General features: G+C 46.1%; 1 protein-coding gene across 2 annotated transcripts in view; it reads right to left on the reverse strand.

Annotated features, from left to right (window-relative positions):
* The window catches only part of RGS20 (regulator of G protein signaling 20), an 85229-nt gene that overhangs the window by 43317 nt on the left and 16849 nt on the right, over positions 1–25063 (reverse strand). The window contains exons 2-3 of one of the 2 annotated variants that reach the window (XM_049633391.1): positions 19070–19077; positions 14734–15046 (exon numbers count right to left, since the gene is read on the reverse strand). In XM_049633391.1, coding sequence (XP_049489348.1) covers positions 14734–15046; positions 19070–19077 — 321 coding nt within the window. The remainder of the gene's footprint in view (positions 1–14733; positions 15047–19069; positions 19078–25063) is intronic. The other variant, XM_049633390.1, reaches the window with a different exon arrangement.

Genomic DNA, 25063 nt, shown 5'->3' on the forward strand with positions numbered 1-25063 from the left:
TCATGAAGAGACTGGGGTGTAGATCATGAAGAGACTGGGGTCTAGATCATGAAGAGACTGGGGTCTAGATCATGAAGAGACTGGGGTCTAGATCATGAAGAGACTGGGGTCTAGATCATGAAGAGACTGGGGTGTAGATCATGAAGAGACTGGGGTGTAGATCATAAAGAGACTGGGGTCTAGATCATGAAGAGACTGGGGTCTAGATCATGAAGAGACTGGGGTCTAGATCATTCGGCTGGAGGCTCAGATCCATCCACCCCACAGTGCCTTGGTCTTCACACCACACCTGGGCCTGGGCCACAGCTAGACGGATTCGGGTTATTTTTGGAGAAATGCCTCTGGAGTCCTTTTTCTCAGCAGGGCTGCTTCAGATTGGAATGGAAACTCCAGTGTACTCCCTTGGGCCCATACTCCCTCAGTGTCCCCAGGACAGTCTCCGGGGGCTGAGCTGACGGAATGTTTTTGTCTGCTGTTCCTGGGGTGTGTGGGGGAGAATCTCTGTTCCTCAAGGTTCTGGTTTTCTACAGTGTGTGCCAGAATAGCTACTGAATGTTAGGTTCCCATCCCCCCTTGGCATGAAGTGTTAAATAGCTAGATATACTGAACAAACATCTAAAACCGAGAAAATTGCAAAGAACCAAAATATTTAATAGTTATGCATTTTGGCCTATCTGTAGAGTACCATAGCTAATTTGATAATCTTTTTGTAAGACAAATAGGCAGTTAGATACAGAGATCCAGAAATGAAACCCCCATCCTAAGGGATGCATAAAAAGACTCAGAGAAGACCAGTTTCCATTATGGAAATATAATCTATTTGCATCTCCTGATTCTCAGAATAGAGTTATTTTATTTTTTAAAAAAATTTTAAATGTTTATTATTTTTAAAAGTTTTTAATTCTTTATTTTTGAGAGAGCGAGAGCCGGGGAGGAATAGAGAGAGAGGGAGACACAGAATTCAAAGCAGGCTCCAGGCTCTGAGCTGTCAGCACAGAGCCCGATGAAGGGCTCAAACTCACCAACCATGAGATCAAGACCTGAGCCGGAGTCGGACGTTTAACCGAGGTACCCAGGCACTGCATCATAATATACACACACACACACACACACTATATGTATATAATATATACATGTATAATATGTGTATATAATATTTACATACATATTTTTTTCACGGGTGGAACTTTTTTTCTTAATTAATTTATTTTTTAACTGACATCCAAATTAGCATATAGTGCCACAATGATTTCAGGAGTAGATTTCTTAATGCCCCTTACCCATTTAGCCCATCCCCCCTCCCACAACCCCTCCAGCAACACTCCGTTTGTTTTCTATATTTAAGAGTCTCTTATGTTTTGTTCCTTTCCCTGTTTTTATATTATTTTAGCTTTCCTTCCCTTATGTTCATCTGTTTTGTCTCTGAAAGTCCTCCTATGAGTGAAGTCATATGATATTTGTCTTCCTCTGACTAATTTCGCTTAACATAATACCCTCCAGTTCCAAGCACGTAGTTGCAAATGGCAAGATTTCATTCTTTTTGATTGTCGAGTAATACTCCATTGTATATATATACCACATCTTCTTTATCGACAGAATACATATATTTTAAACAAATATATGCTCTATGTAAATTAGTATTTATAGTTTTAATACCTTCATGATTTGGAACATGTCACTGAAAGATACAGAAAAGAAATAAAGTCTTTTGTTTCGTTTATGACGTTTGTTTAACATGCCCAGGTGAGATCTTCACTTTATTAGATTTTGCAGAATTTTACCTTTTTGCCTCTTTGTACCCTTTCATCCACCCTCCTTTAACCTGAATTTATTCACCAAGTTCTGGTCAGGATATTCAGATGTTTTTGTTACTCAGTCCTTCATTTCACCAAAAGAATAATAGCACGGTCTAACAAGTCACCTAAAGGGCCAGAAGTGACTTATCTTCTTTTTAAATAATTTTTTAAAATGTTTATTTTTGAGAGAGAGAGAGAGCAAGAGAGCGTGCACGGACACACACACATTAGTGGGGAAGGGGCAGAGAGAGAGGGAGACAGAGAATCCAGAGCAGGCTCCACGCGCAAAGCGCTATGTGGGGCTTGAACCCACGAACTGTGAGATCATGACCTGATCCAAAGTTGGCCGCTCAACCAACTGAGCCACCCAGGGGCCCCATGACTCAACTTGGTTAGCAAAGCCTTCGGTCTGGTAGGAATTAGATAAATTCCAGTTTGTTGCATGACCAGATCCTACAGTTCTTGTGCCTTGACTGACACCTGCCCTCACACTGGAAGGAGAGCAGTCTCCTCGGAACGTGGAGGCCAGACCACTCTCACTGCGCTAAGGAAGTTAAAGACTGAGATAGGCCTGTGGCCGCAGGGACACAGACCCGAGGTGCCGTCCTGCTTGCTCCGGTCAGGGGAGCCCTGCGTATCCCAGAAGCACCCATCTGCCTCCAGGAATACTATTTTCGTCTCCTATTTAAAGATTAAAAAAGAATTCTGTTCACGTTTATTTAGTTTTTTGAGAGACAGAGAACGCATGTGTGTGCAAATGGGGGAGGGACAGAGAGACAGGGAGACAGACGATCTGAAGCAGGCTCCACCCAGGCTCTGAGCTGTCAGCACAGAGCCTGACCTGGGGCTTGAACCCACGGACCGTGAGATCATGACCTGAGCTGAAGTCGGACGCCCAACTGACTGAGCCACCCAGGCGCCCCTCATCTTCTATTTAGGGCAGAATCTAATTGTTTTCATATACTAGTACAGTCTTTTTTAAAAGAAACAGATGCATAAGTCAAAATAAAAGTGCAGCTCGGTAACAAAATTTAATATGAAGATTAATTGTATTTAAATCATTCATGAGGATAATGTTACAATTACTCCTAGCCCCCACACAGACTCTCCTCTGCAAAAATAAACCAGCTGTCCTTTCCAGAGAATACTGGCAGACTTCTTAAAGTATTCTTAATATTGTTTTCTTATTGGCAACATCTTGTAATAAACCCTACTGGATATGACACCAAGTAGTCAGATATGGATTTTAAGGAGAGATTTTACTTTGGATTATAATTCTTTGTTACTAAATTTTATTTGTTATTTTGTGGTCTACAAAAGATAAAAGTTTTGGCAAAATATGAATTCATAAGCTTATTTAGTTATATTTTCACAGATATTAAGACATAAGCATAGGCCTTTTATATTAAAAAACTGTTCAGAACCTTGTTTAAATGGCAGAAATCTTAGAATCTGTACCAGATATAAATATTATCAAAATATGAGTGTTTAAAATCAAATTATTCAGGAGTCGGTTGGTGGTTCAGCTGACTTCGGCTCAGGTCATGATCTCATGGTTCATGAGTTTGAGCCCCACATTGGGCTCTCTGCTGTCAGCACAGAGCCCACTTCAGATCCTCGGTCTCGCTCTCTCTCTGCCCTTCCCTACCGCTTTCACTCCCCCCGCCCCTCAAAAACAAACATTTAGAAAAATAAATAAAATCAAATTATCCATGTTCAGGGGCCTAAAATAATGATGGATAAATATTATAGGAATACTGATAACAGGTTCCATTTACTGAATACTCTCTTGAATGCTCCATTTCTTGCTGTACATTTCTTACTAGAAAGTAAGTGTAATTATCCATGCTATATATATTCAGAATTAGAGGTTCAGAAAACTAAGTGAGTAAAGTCAAGATTCAAACTCAGCTTTCTTTCATCCCAATGCTCATGCGTTTTATATCACATGATTGCAATATGAAACATGAAGAGTTGCAAGGATTCTAACATATTTCTTTTCCTTCTAACATTTTTAAACTCACGAAGCATATAGGACACTTTATAGTTGTGAATGGCAAGATTTTTAATGTTCACTTTCTGAATTACGTTGGAAACAAATGTAATAGAAAGATACAAATGTGATCCAAAAGTAAAAAGAAGAAAAAGAAAGAAATGAAAAAGAAAGAAAAGAAAAGAAAAAAAGAAAAAAGGAAAAGAAACTTAATCGGGGAAAAACATTTTCAAGAAATAAGGCAACAGGTCAGGGCAGACCGCTGTTCCTCTGCACCAACGAAAAAGTCAGGTAAGTAACTAGAATCACATTTTTCTAAAGACATCAGAGAGCCGTGGAAGCAAAAAGATTGAATGAGCTAAGGTTTCTGAGAGGGAGAGCTCTTGGAAAAGTGAGCAGTCTGTCACCTGGTGTTTTTCCCCCCTGAGGGCACTTGCCCCCTGGAGGCGTAGGATGAGACTATAATGGGACACCGTAAGGTCAAGTGGAAGACCCAGTGTCCGTCTGTAACAAGGTCTCCTCAAACACACGGCTGGCCTTCTCAAGACATCTACCCAATGTGCAAGTCAGCCGGGGAAGGTGGGGGCAGAAAGCCAGCTCAAAACCTCTGGAGGGGGCAATGGATGTCTCAGTCTTTCAAGACCCAGGACATGGAAACCCACTAGGCTCTGACTCTGGAGCCCAGGAGGAAATACCCGAGAAATGGGGGAAAGCCAGAGGTTACCTACGTCTTATTGAAATTGCATCTGTCCCCAACTTATCTCAATACCTGTTAGTAGTCAAGTGGTGAAGCCCCTCATCCTCCCAGAGGAAATCCCTCCAAGGGAGATTCCTGGCTGGTGGATGCTAGGACTCAACCTACACAGTCTCTTAATATGCAATGTGCATCTACAATAAAAACTAGGGGGAATGTGAAGAGACAGAAAAATGTGACAGAAGAAGCAAATAACAGATACAGGCTCACAAACACTATCAATATGGGATTGAGTAGCCAAGAATCAGATGGACAGAACTGATGGGGGATTTCACTGGAGAATTTAAGTGTATTGAAAAGAATCAATTGGACATACTGCTTTGAGAACAAAACACTTTCTGAAATTAACAACTCCCAAATGGTTTGACAAAAGACTGGGCACAGCAGAAGACAGGCTCAGTAAACTCAAACAAGGTCAAAAGAAAATATTCAAATTGAAGGAGAGAAAGACAGACCAAAAGAAAAAAGAAAAGAAAGAAGGAAGGAAAATGGATGCAATAGAGCATCAAATAAGAAACACAAGGGAAGAAAGGGAAAATCTAACATGTATGGTTTGAGTCCCAGAAGCAGGAGAGAAGGAAACAGGTAAGAAGCAAAATCTGAAAGATGTTGAGTGAAAATTTTCCAAAATTGATGAAAGACATCAATCTACAGATATAAGAAAACGAGGGAGTTGAATGCAGGATAAATATAAAACCACACCACCTTTATTCTAGCTGTGGCAAGCCAAAACCAAAGAGAAAAACTGTAAGTCAGCCAGAGGAAAAAGTCATGTTACCTTCGGAGAAGCAGGACCTTACAACAAAAACTATAGAAGACAACAGATAATGGTGGGAGATCGTAAAGGCAAGGCACAGCCTGGGATGTGACATACATGTAGACACACGGACATTTTTGACTTATATCCAGAATATATAAAGATCTCTCTCTTTTTTTTAAAAGCAGTTTTCACGGCCAGGGTGGAGCCCAACACAGGGCTTGAACTCACGACCCTGAGGTCAAGACCCTGAGATCAAGAGTCAGATGCTTAACCGACTAAGCCACCCAGGTGCCCCAGAATGTATAAAGAACTCTAATGGATCAAAAAGAAGACAGACAACACAATGGAAGAACAGGTCAAAGGCTTGTAGAGGCAGTTTACAATAGATGACATATGAATGGCCAACAAAAAGATGGTCAACATCATTAGTAATCAGGGGAATATGAACTAAAACCACAGGGAATTACCACTACACTGCCACCAGGATGACCAAGTTACAGGGGTGGACAACACTAAGTGCTGGTGAGGATGGGGTGTAAATTGGCTTGGGGTGTAAAACAGTTTGAAAAACTGATAGTATCTAGTATCTAAACATATACTGGATCCATTATCTGGCAGTCTCACTCCTGGGCATCCAATGGAAATAGGGCTTATGTTTGTCAAAAGACATGAATAAGAATATTAATATTAGCATTATTCTCAATAGCCCCACACTAGAAAACAACTCAAATGTCCTTCAAAAGTGAAACGGTTAAACGAACTGTGTTGTGTTAACACAAAGGAACACTGGGGAGCATTGAAAAATCACGAGTCACAATATGCAACAACGAGTGAATCTCAAAAAAAAAAAAATGCTGAGTTAAAGAACCAGATGCAAAGATTACGTACTATGTAATTCCAAATGAAGTTCAAAAAAAAAAAAAAAAGGCTCAGCTAATACAGCTGACCCTTAAACAACATGCGGGTTGGGGTACTGACCGTCCCCATACGGTTGAAAATCTGCCTATAATTTTTGACTCTCCCCCAAACTTCACAGCCTCCTGTTGACTGGCTGCCTCACCAACAGCATAAACAGTCTATTAACACATATTTTGTATGTTATACACACTATATACTGTATTCTTACAATAGAGTAAGCTAGAGAAAAGAAAACATTACTAAGAAAATCATAAGAGGGGCGCCTGGGTGGCTCAGTCGGTTAAGCGTCTGACTTTGGCTCAGGTCACGATCTCACGGTTTGTGAGTTCGAGCCCCGCATCGGGCTGTGCTGACGGCTCAGAGCCTGGAGCTTGCTTCTGATTCTGTCTCCCTCTCTCTCTATCCCTCCCCAACCAGTGCTCTGTCTCTGTCTCTAAAGAATAAATAAGTGTAAGAAAAAAATTAAAAAAAAAAAAAAAGAAAGAAAACCATAAGAGAAAATACTTTTAGAGTACTATCCTGTATCCAAAAAAAAAAAAAAAAAATCCATGTGCAAGTTGACCTAAGCAGTTCAAACCCATTGTTCACGGGTCAACTGTATATGGTTTGAGAACTTAAAAGAGCCGTTGGTTACCTGTGGGAGTAAAGACTGGGAGGAAGCAAGAGGGGGGCCTTATGGATAGCTAAAATTATCCTGTACCTTGACCTAAAGCAGTGGGGAGAGATCTTGCCCCCAGAAAACATTTAGCAATGTCTGGAGACATTTGTCATTGTCCCATGTAGGGAAGGGTGCTATTGGCATCTAGGGGTAGAGGGCAGGGATACTGCTCAACACCCTACAATGCACAGGACAGTCTCCCAAACAGGGAGGTAGTCAATCCAATATGTCAGTGATGCTAAGGTGGAGAAAGGCTGGTCTAGATAGTTACATGGCGGTATACTCACATAAGGTTTATTAAGTTGTACATTTAAGATGTGCACACTTTACTGTAACTTATGACTCAAATAAACAAAGGTAAAAGCAATAACAAATGTCACAAAAGTATGTTTAGCTCCTCACTGAAATTTAACAAACTTCTGTAGAAACTTTGTTTCAGTGTTATAAACAGTCTAACTCAATAGCGTCCTAATGACCTGCATCTGCCAGGAATTACAGTAAGTCAGAACTCTTTTTGTACCGTTCCCATTAAATACCCAGAAGCATCTATACACTCCTATATAGGAGAAGACATATGAATTAGTATCTGGGTTATTGCTAGGAATGGATATCTGTAGAAATATAATAAAGGTCCAGTTAAAATCTTGGATTGGGAGTAACCTGTTCTGCGAGTGTTCTGCAAGACGAGCAAACATTTCTAATACATTTTAAGTCGATAAACGAGAGACGTCTTGCAACACGAGTAGTATGTGATGCTGAATGCCACGTGATCACAAGTGAACCAATGGTTCTTCTCTCCCTCCCTCTCTCACTGCAGGATTGTGCGTGATTATCAATGCAATGCCACAATTCCACAAAATCCTCAAAAGGAGGCAAAAGCAAGTGTCACTGGACAGGTTCCTTGTTAAAATTGCATAAAACAAAAAAGATTCCATTGAGCCAATAGATAGCAGTGATTCCATTATGATAGTGGAAGTTGTCCTACACGGTAACGATCCTCTCTCTTGTCTCCCTCATATCAGTCACAAAGGTTTTCGAAGGTAAGTGCAGGTTAATTTGCTCTTCTTTATATTTTGTATTTTCTTTATCTGTATTATATTATGATATTGTAATCATTTTTTTTAAAAATTTTAATATTTAATCTTAGAGAGTGAGAGAGCGCGTGAGCATGCGGGGCAAGGGCAGACAGAGGGAGACACAGAATCCGACTCAAACTCATGAACTGCGAGATCATGACCTGAGGCGAAGTGGGGTGCTTAACTGACTGAGCCACCCAGGCGCCCCTGTAATCATTTTTATGGGATTATTTTGGGGTTGTGAAATGAATCATGTGAGTTTCCATTATTTCTTATGGAGAAATCGTCTTTGATACACAAGTGCTTTGGATTACAAGCATGTTTCCGGAATGAATCATGCTCGCAAGCCAAGGTTTTACTGTATATGGTATAAAGTCCACACTTTTGGGATTTTCTTGGAGCCGTCAGAAGATAACAGAAAAACAAACGTGTACTTTTAAGCAGTAGTCTAAGCTCGGTTCCAAAGGCAGTAACTTATCACTGATTACCAAGAAATTAAGAAATCTCCTGGTACCTTAAGTCTCATTCTTACTCCACCCTGAGATGTAAAATTCATTTGCAAAGGTGGGTAAGGCATACATTGCCTCATGCTTTCCGCTGTCTTGCCACAAATGCAACAGCTCTGTCAGTTTATGTTGATCTAGCCAGCCAGCCCTAGAAGGGTGACAAGTGCTACGTGTTGCCAGCCTCAGAACTGCACCACAAACCTGTGTTCTAGCTCTTGAGCAGATACTGCTCAGGTAGCGTTAGAGGCGATGGGCACCTAACGGAGATAAACCAGACAACAAAGGATACTCCTCTACTTCACTGCTGGGCGACTAACAACCCACTGCTGGGTTGTAACCCAGGACCTCGGGGAGTCAAACTGCTAAGTAACCGCATGAGATGCCATTGTCTAAAATCCAAATGCTAACTGTATTCCAAAAGGGTTCTACAGTTTAGCGTAGAGTTAAATAATTAGTAGAAATTGAGCACTTCCGAACCAGAACAGTTAACTGGCTTTAAAAAAAAAATCAGTGAAATAATCGAAGTAAAACATCACTGCTGGGCAATAGGGCTGATGATGCCTATTTCACAAATGATTCCCCATGCAAATAGCTAGAATCTAATCAGCCGGATTAGAATCAGGGTGATTTCTTCTATGACTCCATAACATATACTATCACCTCATGCTTTCACTCATATCACACGCTCGTGTGAATGGCTGCTGCAAAAGCTTATTCAATTGTACTACGAACTGACTCACCCATGCAGGGTTGTCTAAACTCTCGAGCTGCTCAAGGTAAAATTCAGGGACCATCTCGATAGCACCGGGTAGTCAATGACTCACACTTATTATACTAAAGGCTAAGCTCTGACTCAGAGTGAACCCTGTTAGTTGCTGACTGACACCATACGTAGTTGAACAGAAGAAGGTCACATTGTGAGTCACCTGGTGGTGCACCAAAAACCAACTTGAAATATTCCCAATTGGATAGTGATTCACATTATAATCAGATCGGGACTTGACTTAACACAGGTGATTTCAAAACTCAGTTCTGCTGAACTGGCTTGGGAGACTGCTACAAGGTCACTCCCTACTTAATGCCCTGTATTTCTGTCTAAGAATACAAGGTAGGGTAGGTGTACAGAGGTGCAAAGTCAAGGGTAAAATATCCAGTTCGCCCACTGGAAAGAACCATGGTCTCCCTCTTCAAGGATGCAAGCACAGTTCCTAGAAGGGCCTTCTTCGGAAGACACATCGTTCTTATAATCTTAAATGACTCTGCAAGGCCAGATGCTTCCTTGAAAGGTTCTGCCATAGAATTCCTAAACTGTTCTGTGAGGGCTGGACCTTGAGGCTACCAGCCGCATCTGTCCATGGAAGGTGAATGTCATTAGTCATTAGACTGCCACATGCAGAAATGAAAGAACTGTAGGATTTTGGGATTGATATTCAGGTGCCTGGAATGGAAGTCATTTAAAAGTGACTGCATTAAAATCAGAAAGCTTTTTTCTCTTTCATTCTTGCTTGTCCACAAAGTCTGGAACAATAAAATCTCCTTGCTATGTAATTTTGAAGGCCTTTCCTAAAAAGCTCTCTTAAGTCAGCAGGAGGGAGATTTTAAGAATTTACAAAAAGCTCAAAAGTGATTTCTAAGGTAAAACTGCTCCAAGGGATTAATAGAACATACAACCAAATGCAGACTTCAGTGGGACCCTGAATTCCAATGCTGGCTCTCCCTCTAGCTTGATCTGTGATCTCAGTCTACCTTAGGTAAGTTATGAGGGTCTACCTTCCACTGTGAGAGACCCTAATCAAGCTGTGGGACACGAATAGCCAAATTACTTCCCGGTCTTTCTTGTGTTGTATATAACACATGGCCTCTAGTTTCCTATTTGTTAAAGGTTCATAAATCTGTAGCAAAAAGGAAAACATCAGCCTGGTTATGTAGGAGCCCTAAGGAGAGGGTCAGGAGACCTAATTCTAATCATATTTGGGGCCCTATTTAACTGGAGATCTTCAGTAAGGAACTCTACCCTCTCTGAATGTTTCCTCAGCTGTAAAGTGAAGGAATCTGACTTTTATCATTCTAGGTATTTTTCTTTCTTTCCTCTTAAAGTGATCTCTGTGACCAATCTGGGGCTCAAACTCACAACCCAGAGATCAAGAGTTGCATGCTCTAGGGACTGAACCAGCCAGATGCCCCTATCTTTCTATATTCTTTTTGGCTAAAATGTTTATAATCTCATCTTAGAGGAGTCAGCATTTCTAGCTCCCAAGGTAAGTTTCCAGATGCTCTTATATATAATTGACCTGGTGCAATATTTTAAGGCAGATATTGGATTTTCTGTATATACTATGACCTAACGTGTATTTTTTATACCTACCTGTTTCACAAAGTGAAGTATTTTGAAGGTTAGAGATAATTTTCTTAAAATGCTGTTTGAAATGTGTATGCAAATATTTCATAATTATTTGACATAGAGTCGAGATGATGTAGAAATGCATTGTATCTAACATTTACATATCAACATAGAAAATATTTAGTTTTTCTAATTTTGGTGATGGATATCTTCTACTTTATTATAGCATACCAAAAAAAAGCATTTTGTTCCTGATCTTTTTCTATACTGTTTTGAAGGCGACTTAGCCAATTTAGCATAAATACAGTAACAGTAATAACAGTTTTTGTTTGGCATGTGGCAGAGCTCTAATGTATTAATTTACAGAATGTCGGCAGCTGCCCTATCAGGTAGAGCTTTTTTCTTATCCTCATACTGCAGACATAAAACAAAGGCACTAAACGTTAAGTAACTTGCCTGAGGTCACACACCGAGGCTGGGATTTGAATTTGAGTTTCAGAGCTCAGGAGTCTGACCTACCCGGCAACAGGACAGGGCCTCTCATACACATTACTGATACGAGATACAAAAGATGCCACCTACTGAGAAGATAGGATGAGGCACAGCAGAGGTTATGAACAAAAATTAGGTTAGGAGCAAAACCAAGAATTTCCAGAGAGTCATGTCATTACAAATGTCCTTGCCAAGTCTGGGGAGGAAGTCAGTTCATTTCTTGAACTCAGGACCCTTGTTTAGTCAATTCCATAATCTGGAACCACTAGAAGTAAACTAAAGCCAAGCCACGCAAGGGCCCTGGGCCCCGCAGGAGGGGGACAGACCCAAGTGGGGTGAATGGAGACTGGTGCAGGAACTCAGGCTCTCCCCATACTCCAGGGGCAATACGGAGCCAACAGGGCGGGTGACTGCTTCTGCCAGGCTGTGGACGAGAGGAGTCCAGCCCGCACACAAGGCGCCGGGCGCGGTTGGGACGCCCAGCCAACTCCAGCCAGTCCGCCTGGTTGGGACAACCGGGTCCAAAGGCGCGACGGGCCTCCGCCGGATTCGGAGAAGCAAAGGAAGGCAGGCGAGAGTTCCCCTCGAGCGCGCTCCTTCTCCGGGACGGAAACCATTCACGTTCACTCCTCTAACCTGGCGGCCGCGGGCGCAGCAGCTGCAGCAGCAGCTGCACGCCGGGTTCCCAGCCCGCGCCCCCGCTCTGGCTTCGAGCACCATCCACCGCCGCGTCCCGCCCGCTGCTCGGGTCGCGCGCAGGGCCTGGCCGCCCGCCGGGATCTTCCTCTGAAACTGGCGAGTCCGGCAAACCCACTCCCGGCTCCGAGCGCCGCCTCCACCGGGGCCCTTCCCCGCCCACTCACCCCCCACGCGGGGTGGGCGGGTCGCCGAGCACAAACCCCCCGGGGCGCATCGTTTCCCGCCCACTGCCCGGACGCCGCGCACGCAGACCCCGCCCGAAAACGCCCACCCGCTCGCGGCTCGCATCCCCCTCCGAGGCCCCACCCCGCCCACTCCCCACAGCTGGGGGAGGGGAGTCGCCAAGCACACAGACCACCCCCACCCCCACCCCGCCCCACGTCTCCCGGTGCCCTCCTGCCGGCGCGAGGCCCCTCCTTGGTCCCCGGCGCGCGCACGCCCCCTTGCAGTCCCCGCAGCCGGGGCGCCCCGACTCGCTCCAACTTACCGAGCGCAGCTCCGAGAGTGCGGAAGACCCAACCGCCAGGGTTTGCTCCAGAAAAACACCCGCGGTGCCCGCACCTTAACCGCCGTGGCCAAGGCTGGGGGCACAGTTCAGTCCATTCTGTTTTCAAGAGCTTAAGCGCAGACCCTCCAGGGTCCGGCTTCCCGCGCCCACCTGCCGGGTCCCCCGCCTGAGTTGCGCTTTTCCTAAAGGGAGGCTCTGCGAGTCGGGGAGTGTCTCCTCTTCCTTCCCACCTGCGCTCCAGCTGCCCGCCTCCAGCGCCCGGCCGCTTCCTCGCCCTTCTCCCTACCGGTGAGAACGCCGACGTTTCCACCGCCTGGAGTTCCCCACAGCTACTTCGGGGCTCAGTACGCATTTCAGGCTAAAAAGGCCACCCTCCCGCGTCCTCTACCCACTCACTGACCTCAGGCCACAGAGGTTGAGTCGTGCGGACGGCCGGGTGCACCCGGCAGAAACTGATCCTGGGGGCTGGACGCCCCCCTGGGGACCCAGGCACACCCTCAGCCCATACACCCCCACGGTACGCACTGACCAACCTACGCGGCTGGACCTGCGGATGAGGCGACCGCTCCGCTCCCGCCACCGCGGCGACAACGAGGACTCCGGGCCCTGCGTGCGCGCCCCGCTCCGCCCCGGCCACTTCCCACCCCGAGGCCTTAGGGTGAGTCCGAGAGGGGGCAGGGGGGCTGGGGATGCGGGGTACTCACGCTTCCACCGTCCGCGCGGCCAGCCGGAGGGGAAGCTCCGGCCAGCTCGCCTCCGTCGGCCGTGCGCATGCGTCCCGCGTGTGCCTTATTTCTTATCACAATACCAACTGGTGGCTTTACTACGCCCGCGGTCGCTCTCCCCGGTTTTCCTCTTCCTCCGGCTCGGTCTTTCCTCTCGCCGCCTTCTCCCTCCCTCAAGCTCCCTGCGCTCTGCCTCCTCCCCGCCCCCTCACTCCCTCCTCCCGGGCCGGGCTATCCCGGTCTCGCCTCCCTCTGGCGGCGGCGCGCTCCACTGCGGCGGGGGTCCGGGGGTCGCCCCAGGCTCCAAGCCGGACCCAATCCGCGGCGGGACTGTAGCCCCCTCCTCCGGCCCGGGATTAGGCAGAATCGAGGGTGTGGGCGCGGAGCCGGGCGAGCGCGGAGGTCGTCTGCAAACCCCCCCCTCTGCGCTCCCTCCGCTTCGGCGCGCGGGGGCCGAGCGAGACTCCGCTGTGCCGGAATGCTTGCTCAGACCTTGTGAATGAAGGAGGGCGGAGGGAGGTGCGAGTGTGAGTGTGCGCGGGGTGCGCCCCGAGCGGAGGGGGTGCTCACGCCGTGGACTCCCCCGCCTCTGGAGGGCAGCCCCCTACCTTGTCTCTTTCCCCGGGCTTCTCCTAGCTCTGCCCTCCCCCTTCCCCCCCGTGCAGCTTCGTCCCACCCCCGTGCAGCTTCAGCCTCTGCTGGTCCCTCTCTGGAAAGGGGTTCCACGCCCTCTTCCTGCCGCCGATGCCGGACGCCCCACCGGGGTGGGGGTGGGGAGGCGGGGGCTGGCTGGCTCCGGATTCCGGCTCCCGCTGAGACCCCAGGCTGCTGCCTTCCGTCCCCAGGGGCTCCGAAGTCTGGGGGTAGGGAGAGCCCTGAAGGGGGGGTGGTGGGGAACGCTGCCGCCCAGCTCTGCGGGCACAGAGCATCGAGTGTACCTATACACCCCGCCGCGTGCCCTCGGGAGCGAGGCGCAGGCGGAGGCCGGAGCCCTGCGCCGGAGCTCGGAGGGCTAAACTGAAGCTGGAAGCTGACCTGACACAAAAATAACATCACGTCATTTCCTCCCCGGCCTCCAGAGCTTGCAGACGCTGAGGGCAGGGGAGTGGGAGCGCGAGGTGGGGGCGGAGGCGCGTCGGGGGTAGGCTTGGAGGAAGGGGGTTGAGCGACGCGCTGAGAGCGAGAGTTTGAGAAGCAGGCTCAGGAAGGGCGAGGGCTCCCTCCCGCTTGCATTGACACTGGAAGGAAATGGTCCAGGGAAAAGTAGCTTCGAGGGTCTACTACGGAAAGGGGGTGTCAGGCGAGGCGCCGGCGCCTTTTCCTTGAACGTGCTCAGGCCTCTCGACCTTACCACCCAAACTCTCTGTCCCGCGCCCCCCTGCCCCTTGCTGGCCAGAGCCCCTGCTGGCCGGGCTTGGAGTGGGTCGGTGGGGGTTGGAAGGAGCTGGGGATGCTGGCGTCCCGGTGAGGCCGGGGGTGGGGCGTGGGTGGAGACAATGGTACTCACGGGCATGGGCGAGCTCTGCCCCGCGCAGGCATCCTCTTCCTTGGGCAGGCGTTCCCCTGGGGGCCTAGGCAGTGCCAGAGCCGCCCGGAGCAGGAGCGAGAGGCGGCCTGGCCGCTCCCCGTGCCCCCGCGAGAGCCCAGCCGCCGGCAGGGCGCAAGCGGGAAGCAGGAGGGAGAAGTCCGGGTGCCGCTGGGGAGCCCCAGAAGGGGGTCGCTGGAGAAGGTGAGAGAAGAATCGGGCGAGGCCAGAGAGCGTGCTAAAAAGCAGGTTGAGCAGCTTCGGGGCAGCGGGCGCGTCTGAGAGCTGTGCAGGGCCGGCGGCAGGAAGAGCAAAAAGTAGGGGGAGAGAAACAAAACCAACACGCCATTAGTGTTGGGTCCAGCTACGGACTGAAAATGTGCTTTTAGTGCCATTTCTACAGCATTTAGAGGCTGTACATTGGGGTGCAAGAGAAGGTCGGTGAGAGCAAAAGGAAAGGCCTTTGGTTAGATTGTCCTTCCCTTTTCTCTCCTTACCCCCCTTTCTTCTTCCTCTCCCCTTGCCCTTTCTATCTTGGCTCCCCATTGTCGTTCTTGGACCAGCTTCAATAACAACCTGGAGCTTGTTGGAAATACAGAATCTGGGACCCTGTCCTGAATATTGCATCAGAATCTGAATGTTAACATTCCTAGGAGTTTCGTGTGCACCTTAAGTATGAGATGCCTCTGTGTTCATATCTCTTGGTTCTTTAGAGTCTCCTACGAATGCAATTCTCCTAGTTCACTTAAAAATTTTTTTTAATGTTTTATTTATTTTTGAGACAGAACATGAGCCGGGGAGGGGCAGAGAGCGCAAGACAGAATCCGAAGCAGGCTCCAGGCTCTGAGCTGTGGGCACAGAGCCCGACGTGGGGCTCAAACTCACCAACGGTGAGATCATGACTTGAGCCAAAGTCGGACGCTTAACTGACTGAGCCACCCAGGCGCCCCACTCCCAGTTCACTTTCGCAACTCTTGCTCTCCTCTCTTTCCCTCTCACCTTTCCCACCTCCCAAGGTGCCTGGAGCTCTTCCTGCTGGAGGCACAGAAGTTGGACTTGGTTACTACTAACCAAGTGTCTAGAGAAGTGTCTGGGGAGAATTGGATAGTGGCAGAAGACTGAGGGATCCCAGACCCTGGCCGAGTGGAAGACGGGGCTGGCTCATTTGACTTTGGTCATGCTGGTGAGAGTGGGTGGGATACCAGGACTGTTTTGGGGGCTCATGAGGGCACAGTATGCAGGGCCCCTTTCTGCACCCTATGTATCCATCTTATTCTCAGGAACGCAGGCCTTTCCACCTTCCACTTCTTGCTTAGGATATCTACAAGGCCAGTGTGAAGGTAAAATTATTGTTATTATTTTCTTTGAAAGTAGAGGGAAGCATTCATTTAGAAGTCAGAAGCCGAGGGTTCTAGACTCAGCCTTGCAACTAACACCACGGCTAACCTTGGGAAAGTCTCTTTATTCTTTGAATTTTTCTACTTCACTTGTGAAGTAAAGGGATTGAAGTCAGTGGTTTTTTAAGGTCACCTGCCTAGTCAGACTCTCATTTTTGAGCTCTTAGAGCTTCTTGGTCCACTAACATTGAGTGAAGTTACGGTCCAGAACCTAACTCAGCCAATCCAAACAGCCCGCTCAAGCAAAACAAAAAGACAGTTTAATCTGTTTGTGAAAAACAAGAGTGGTGGTTGCCAAGAAAAGTGAAGATGGAGGCGAGACGCCGCGAATAAAAGTGACTGGGTGGCGAGGCGCGGGAGGGGACCAGGCTAGTGGGCGGGAAGGGAGGGAGTCCCAAGGGCGCGGCGGCCGCTCTCCAGGGTCCTGAAGGCGGGAGCGGCCGCGGGCGGCCTCGTGGGCTCGGCGAGGATCCCCCCACCCCCACCCCCGCTTTGTAGTTGCCAGGCCCGGCATGTTTTCTTTGGGCGGTGGAAGTCTTGTGGGAAGCGATTGTCCGGAGGGAGGAGGGAAGCCTAGCAACCTATTCTCATTCATGAGACCCTTTCTTGGAAGCCACCGAGCTTGTTGGCTGATTTGTCTTTCGGTCGTTTGTATGCGCTCGGGGAGAGAGTGAAGCTTGGTTTGCATTTCCGAGTAAGTTCACACTGTGTCGCTTCCCTTATTACCTTTTTACAGAAAAGAAGGGGGTCTTTCTCCTAGTATTCTCATTGTCCCGGTTCGTTGCTGCTCTCCCCTCCCCCGCTTTCTGGCATCGTGCGTTTATTTTAGGGGTTGGAGCTGAGAGCCCCGGAGGCTTCTGGAGCAGCGCCAACAGCTCACTCGAGGCAGGGGGAAATGAGAGATTTGGAAAACGCTCAGAGCCTCCGGCCTTGCCTTGGCGCCCAGCATTCGTCATTCAGGGGAGGAGGGCAGAGGACGAACCCCTTGGTCTGGGGTTGGGGTGGGGGCTCAGTCGGCGCCAAGTGAGCTCAGACGCCGCCGCCAGCTGGACCTGGGCGGGTCTCAGCTAACTTCGCGCGCACCTGCCAGTTATAGCTGGCCGGTGGCCGGCCGTGGCAGTGTATGCCTCCAGCGCGCAGCTGGATGGCAGCAGAAACCTAACCGGAGGAGGGCACAGGGTCCTGAAGGACCCTGTGCAAAGGAAGTCAGGAAAGAACCGGGTCAGTCCCTGGTTACCCAGAGCTTGAGTAAGCCCACCCACGACCTTTCCCGACCAACCTTCATTTGAGGGCTTGAACTAAGTTTAAACTGCTGAAAATGAGCAGCAGGCACGCTTCTGCGATGCATGCCCCACTCCTAGGGGCCTGAAGGAAGCCTCTTGGGACATCCATGGGTCCCAGAATTTGTGTCTCAAGTTCATATTTTCAAATGGTCTTGTGAGAATGTCTGAACCTGTAACCTGACCCTTCCCTCTTCTCCCCTTCCAAGTCCTTCTTCTTGGGTAGTTTGCACCCCCCCCCCCCCCACGTTCGCTTCATTAGGCATTTTGCTTCGGTCCTTTGCTTCAAGACAGAGACGCTTGTGAGGGAAAATAGTGGAAATGTTCAGGCAGGATAAAAGTCTGAAACTCAGCCCCAGAAACACAAAGCCCGGCTCCACTGCTCCTTTGGAGACATTCAGCTTTTACCCTTCCCTGCACTGGTCTTTTCTCTCAGGATCAGCAGCCTGCCCTCCAATGCTGGCTGGTGTCTGGACACACTGCAGTAACAGGGAGTCTGGGGAGGGACCGCTGGCTTCTCTAACAAGCAGGGATGTGAAGCATGATAGGTGTAGGGTGCTGAAATCTGACTTCCTCTGGCCCTCCTGGCAAGGACAGAGCTCTGGGAGTATTAGTGTAGCCACAAAATTCGATCTGAGACAAGTTATCTGAGGAAAGACCTTCACCTGCCCACAGTACTCTAGAGATCCCTGTCTTCCTGTTAGGCCAGATTCTAGATGACAGTCAGACGATTTCACTAATATTAGCCGCAAAATGGAATCATCTTGGAATCTGTATTCTTGGAAGCACTGCTCCTTAGGGATCCAAAAGACTTAGGGAATACTTTATGAAGATCGAATGTCCATTTCCCTAATTAATCATATTGGCTATTGAACCATGTCAAGGAAAACATCACCACATCCAAATCAATATATGCAAAGTGTCATCCCTTTAGAAGGCAAATTGAAAATTTTTATTCACCCCTAAATAGCATCGTTTCATAAAAGAAACATCCATGGCAAGATTGAACTACTTTTAACGAAAAATTTCTGAGAGGCTTTAGAATAAAAATCACAGTTAGAATGGAATTTGAAATTGATTTAATTTTATAAGATGACCTGTTTTTTCCCCCTGGATTCTTTTTTTTCTCTTCAAAATTCTGTTTTGGTGTGGTTTGACCATATTATATATTTTTATTTTATGCTATTTGGAGAGACAGTTCCTCCACTGGGATCCAAGAATCTAATTGACAGTGATTTAAAGCTATAATGGCAAGTCTTTGCTTGTGCTGACTACAAACCATGCAGATTGGAAAATGTCAAGATATAAGATAGACAGATCATGGATATTAAAGTCACAGGTTAATATGAATTTGAGGCCAACCAAACTGTTAATAACATGTTTCTATTAGGGTTCACTTCAAATCTCAGTGTTCCTAGTGAAAGTACAACTGTTAAAAAGAATATCCCTGTAGCTCATAATTAGCTCTGACTTCATACATTCTTTTAATAACTTTTTAAGTGGATCTATGCTTAGGGCTTCTATGGAGGTGTTATAAGTAATTGTCGTATAATGGAACATTGATAGTGACGAAGGCGGGGCTAGGAACAGAAGTGGAGGGGACTAGAAATGAGGACTACTTTAGGTGACATGGATGTCTGGGGAAAGGACTCACTGCAGGTTCTGTCTGCTCAGTTCCTTCAGAGACACCTGGGCCCTCTGCCTCCCGCTGATGTTGTCAACCACAGGAGGAGCTTAGGGTAGGAGGTGGGTCTTTATTTGAATATACAGTCTATCCATATATTTATTGGCATTATATGCAAAGCTGAACTCTTGATTTTCCCCTCCAAACTTTCTTCTCCATCTCAGTGAATGGCAACTTGATCATTTTGGTTTAGGTCAAAAACATTGGAGTATCCCTGACTTCTCTCTTTCTTTCATACACTTCAGCAAACTCCCAGCTGCTTCTTATATTCGTAGCTATCACTCTGTGTTGTAGGCTGAATTGGGTCTCCTCCCAAAATCATATGTGGAAGTTCTGAACCCAGTACCCCAGAGTATGACCTTGTTTAAAAATAGGGTGGTAGCAGATGTAATTAGTTAAGATGAGGCATGTTAGAATGGCGTAGGCCCCTAACCCAGTATGACTGGTGTAAAATAAAAGGCAGAAATTTGGACAGAGACACACACACACACAGGGAGAATTCCACGTGAAAACGAAAGTAGAGATCAGGGTGATGCATCTACAAGCCAAGGAATGCCAAAGATTGCCAGCAAACCATCAGAAACGAGGAAGAGGCATGGAACAGATTCTCTCTCAGAAGAAATCTGGCCACAAGACTGAAACACAGAAACCCTTCCTCAGTTTCCAGCCTGTTGGCCTGCTCTGCGGATTTCAGACTTGCCAGCCAACACAACTGAATGAGTCAATTCCTTAAGATAAATCTCCCTCTCCCTCTCCCTCTCCCTCTCCCTCTCCCTCTCCCTCTCCCTCTCCCTCTCCCTCTCCCTCTCCCTCTCCTCCTCCTTCTCCCTTTCTCCTCCCTCCCCTCCCCCCTTCTCCCTGTCTCATAATCTACCTATCACCTATATATCCTATAGTTTCTGGTTCTCTGGAGAACCTTGACTAGTACTCTGTGGTACAGGTCTTAACCATCGTTCACCTGGACTATTGGGTTATCCTCCTCGCTGGTATTTGTATTTCCCCTTTGTCTCATTTTGCCTCATTTTGCCTCATATTCCCTTAATACCGAAGCCAGGATTTTTCTTTAAAATGTAGGTCAGGTTAGGTCACTCTGTAACTCCAAACTTCGTATTGGCTTCTTATTTCAGAGTAAAACCCAAAGACCTTACACTAGCCCTCAAGGCACGACATGAACAGTCGCATCCTACCACGAAGGTTTCCTCTTCCTATACAGCTAGTCTTGCAATATTGGTTTTCCATAGCACTTCTTACTGTTTGACGTACTATATATTTACTTCTCTATTTGTGTGACGAATGCAGTAACTTTTTGTTTTTTGTTCATTGCTATATGAATAGGGTCTAGAGCACTGCTTGGACCTTAACGAAGTGCTCAGTAAATATTTGTTGGACAAATGAATGAAAAAAACAAACATAGATATTAATCACTCATAGAAAGGGATGCAAGTCTGACACACGCTACCACATGGATGAACCTTGAAAACATTATGCCAAGTGAAAGAAGCTGGACACAAAAGGACAAATATTATGCGATTCCACTTACATGAGGTACTAAAAATAGGCAAATTCATGCAGCTAGAAAGTAGCATAGTGGTTACCAGGGGCTGGGAGGAGAGGAGAATGGAGAGTCACTATAATGGATGCAGAGTGTTTGCGTTGATAGAAGAGTTCTGGTAATAGACAGCGGTGTTGGGTCTACAACCTTGTGAATGTATTTAATGTCACTGAATCACACACTTCACGATGGTTACAATGGTAAATTATTTTGTTATTTATATTTTACCGCAGTTGAAAAGAAAACATGAAAACTCTTCAAGATGTGAGCTCAGAGGAGCCCGAGAATGTCCACCCAGTGGGGAAAAATGGCGAGGTGAATCAGTCCTGATTCTGCCAGAGTTTTCACCCATCTCTTGGGGTTCTCTCGTTTTGATTTCTGCTGCCACCAGCTAAAAGTGTTTCAAGGTAGGCATTGCCAACTCTCATTCTATTCTACAATGTAGTGGGGCTTAGACTGTAATATGTAGAAGTAGAAAGAGAATAGCTGAAGCAGGGTCCAAGAAAAGTCTTGTAAGCCACTCATTTATTCATCTTTTCAGCATTTGTCACACGTGTCTCAAGTACCAGGCACTGTCCTAGATGCTCTGCAGTCAAAGTGAGTCAGGAAGAAAATGACCTGCTGTTGGAGTGTGGTGAATGAGGGGATAGTAAGAATCCATGTAGACTTGCCCCATGGAGGGCAAGTAAGTCACGGCAAGGATTTGGGATTTTATTTTAAAAGCAGTGTTAAGTCACTGAAAGGTTTTAAGCAAGAGAGCGACATGCACTGATTTATATTTTTAAAAGACTCCTTTGGTGCTTTGTGTTGGAGTGAATTGGAAGGCGACACACACGGGCATAGTGAAACACCAGGCTTGGCGATGGTCCAAGTGAGAGAAGACGATGACTTAGACACTAATGGGAATAAAATACAGAGAAACGGATAGACCGAAATATTTTAGAGAGAATTAATTGCACTTCAGGTGGATTGAAGTGCAGGCTGAGAAAAAGGGAATTAAAGATAATACCCAGGTTTTCTGAGTTTAGCAGTTGGGTGGCTTGCTGAATTGAGGAAGATGGGGAGGGAAATCAAGAATCCTGGTAAACACATTTCTTAGATGCCTATGAGTCATTCAAATGGAGATGTTAAGAAGGCTACTGTAGAAGAGACTTGGGCTCAGGGTAGAGGTCTGGGTGGGAGTCTAGGAGATGTAAATTTAGGAGTTATTGGCATAATATGGTATTTAAAGCTGTTGGAATTGGGTAGGATTTCTAGAAAGAGATGAAAAGATAGAACAAGATTGAGTCAATTTAAGGAATTTGAGCCATGTCCAGATGGAAATGGGGAGTCATTGACAAAACTTAATCAGGGAGTTCACAGGATCAGGTTTGTATTGTAGAAGGATCTCTCTGTCCTCTGGTGTTACTTAGAGGCAGGCATGATTGGAAAGAGGGATCAGGGAAGATGCTGTTGCAATAATTTTTTTGGGAAATGATCTAGAAAAGCATTCAGTGGGATGGAGATAACTAGATGAACAGATCAAGAGATACTTTTGAATAGTGTGAACAAAATCTGGGGATTGATTAGAGGTGGGAATGAGAGCAAGGGCAAGGTTATGCCTCCCAAATTTCAGTTCAAAACCAGATGGATAAGGTACCATTTTACTGAGATCGAGAACTTAGGAGAAGAAGAGCTTGGGGAAGGGTAAAGACATATAACAATATGAAGTACTTACTAGACACGTAAATCTAGACGGTCAGTAGACTTTTGTAAATTCGTGTGTGAGCTGTAGGAGACCGAGCTGAATGGACTCATCAGTCCATAAGCTGCCTCAGAGCCTTTGACACTGCTCAGATTAGCCAGGGATGATGAGTCCAGTGAGAAGAGAAAAGGGCCAAGGATGGAAACCTAGGGAACTTCCAATATTTCAGTCAATAAAGGGAGAGGAGTTTGCAAAAGAGGCCAAAAGAGGGCAGCCACGGAAGTAGAAGGAAACAAGGCAAAAGGGACATTCGCTGTTACATTCTAGACACTGGCTATTTCTTTCTGTGAACCCCACAAGCAGGTATTGGCCTCATCTCCCTTTTACAAAAAACTATATTGGGACTCAGGTGAAATAACTTGGCCCAAGACACTTATCTAGAAAACAACAGAAGTTTGAAGGAATTTAAACAAAACCTTGGAGTATCCAGTGACTAACTACCCTTTGATCTTTAGCAAAAGGAGTGAATTATGTGTGTGCATGCTCGCACGTACGTATATTTGTATATACATAGCCTGTCTCTGGGAGGTTGCAAAGCTGCTGGTAAGACTGAAGAGTGGTTGCCTCGGGTGGATCAGGGAGTGGCGGTTGGCCACTGGCCAGATGGATGTACTATATTGTATACACTTTTATGCTCTGTATTATTGTCATAGAGTCTGTACTAAAGAGTTTGGCTCCACCCCCTTTTTTCATGCTTGATTGATGGCTGACAGCTTTCAGTCCCCACTACTCTTCTTCCCTTTTGCCCCACATCTGGGCAACCTGATGGGACAGCCTAGATGCTTCCTCCTTTGGCACCTGCAGGACCTTCACGCGGTGCAAGTCCTGGCTCTTGCAGAGCAGAACCCTCAATTCCCACCTTGCCATGAAATCCCAAGCCACTCTCCTTCTGCTCTCTTAAGCCATTTGGACCTGTTAGCATCCTGCCCTGCTCTCCTCGGAGGGCCTCATTATGTGAATAATAAACCTTTCTACGCTCTCTTGGTGTTCGTGTGGCCTCATTGGTCTGGACGTCTGAACCAAATTTGGGGTGTGTGTTGGGGGGAGGGCCCATTCTGCCTATGTAGAGGTGACCACAACAATTGTATTAGTTCACAGCTGTAAGGCTGGACTAGTCTAATTCTGAATTTTCTAGTTCAAAAATATAAATTAACTAAAATATTTTTATTTTCTTATTTTACTGTTTTATTTTTATTTATTTATTTTTTAACTAAAACATTTTTAAATGGTGGGAATAAAAAAGGTCCATGTACCAAAGTCCTAAGATTTTAAGATCTACGTGGGCCTTCTCCTCCATCTTTCTTGTTTGTTAGCTCATTAAAAAAACTGGAGAAGAAAAAAAAAAACTAAACTAAACTAAAACCTGTGCTCTTCCTTCCATACTCTTCCATATCTCTAGAGATCAGGAAGGGGATTATTATTACGTAAAATATCAGAAAATTGAAAAGAAAAATTCCAAGTGAATTTTTGAAGCTTTAGTGATGTTTTATGGGTTCTCCAGCTCTATAAAAATTTCATTTGTCCAATTTACTCTATTTTAAAAAATCATGGATGCTTACAATTAAAAAAAACATATATATGTGTGTATGTTGGTATGTATATACATATACATTTGTGTATATGTGTGTATACGCGCGCGCGCACACACACACACACACACACACACACACACACACATCCAAGCAGCTATTCCTAGGGAATAGTAAGCAGTACTCTAAGAAAATCCCAATTATATTTTGCATACTTATTTTTATCATAAAATAATTGCCATGTTTTACCCCAATGTACAAACACAAAATGTTCTCATACATGCATCTCACTACTCACCACGCCCCATCCTTACAGCTATTTGATGAGGAAACTACAGACCAGTGAGCTCAGATGATTTGTTAGGACTGGTGGGGAGCAGAACTGGGCCACCGACCAATGCCTCCGACGACTGCCATACTTCTTGACCCACATCCAGGGGACATGGTCATTATTTACTGATGTCAGTCATGATGATTGACAAAGACAGTAATTGAAGACAGTGATACTGTTGATCCATATCCCTGAATGCCCCTGATAGTTGCTAATTGTAGTTAAATGCCTTTGACCACATGATTTCTCTTAGACCAAAATTCCTATTTCCCCCTCCTTGTCACACCCAGCAAGTAATGAGAATTCCATGACCTTTAGGCTTCCAAGCTGCCATTGGAGATCGAATTACTGACGTCTCTAGGCACTGGCTCAGTTAATCACATGGCTGCTGATTCTCTACTTTCCTTAGTAATACAGTTAGTTTGCTGAGGTCCTAAAAGGACAATACAGCTTTTGTAATAGCCTGATTTACCTAAAACTTCAGAGCAGTATTTTGAGTCCTAACAGAGAAGCCCTAACATTTTAGACCGTAAAGAATAACACATCAAATGAAGGCTTTAGGAGAATTTGCCTCATGTAGTGTCAGACACCTTTCCTAAGTTAAATCCATGGAGTACAGAATATTGTCATTCTGGAATGAAATACAATACAGTCGAAACCCTGTATAATTTATAAAGTTTCCCTTTAATTATTTATTTTTTTCAAGGAAGCTTGTAATCGTCACGCAGCCAAGCTTTCCACAATGATTGACCAAGTCTAATAAACTTGTAAATCATACATTTATTAATTTCACTT

The sequence above is a fragment of the Panthera uncia genome, chromosome F2, assembly GCF_023721935.1.
Source record: "Panthera uncia isolate 11264 chromosome F2, Puncia_PCG_1.0, whole genome shotgun sequence".
NCBI classification, from domain to species: Eukaryota; Metazoa; Chordata; class Mammalia; order Carnivora; family Felidae; genus Panthera; species Panthera uncia.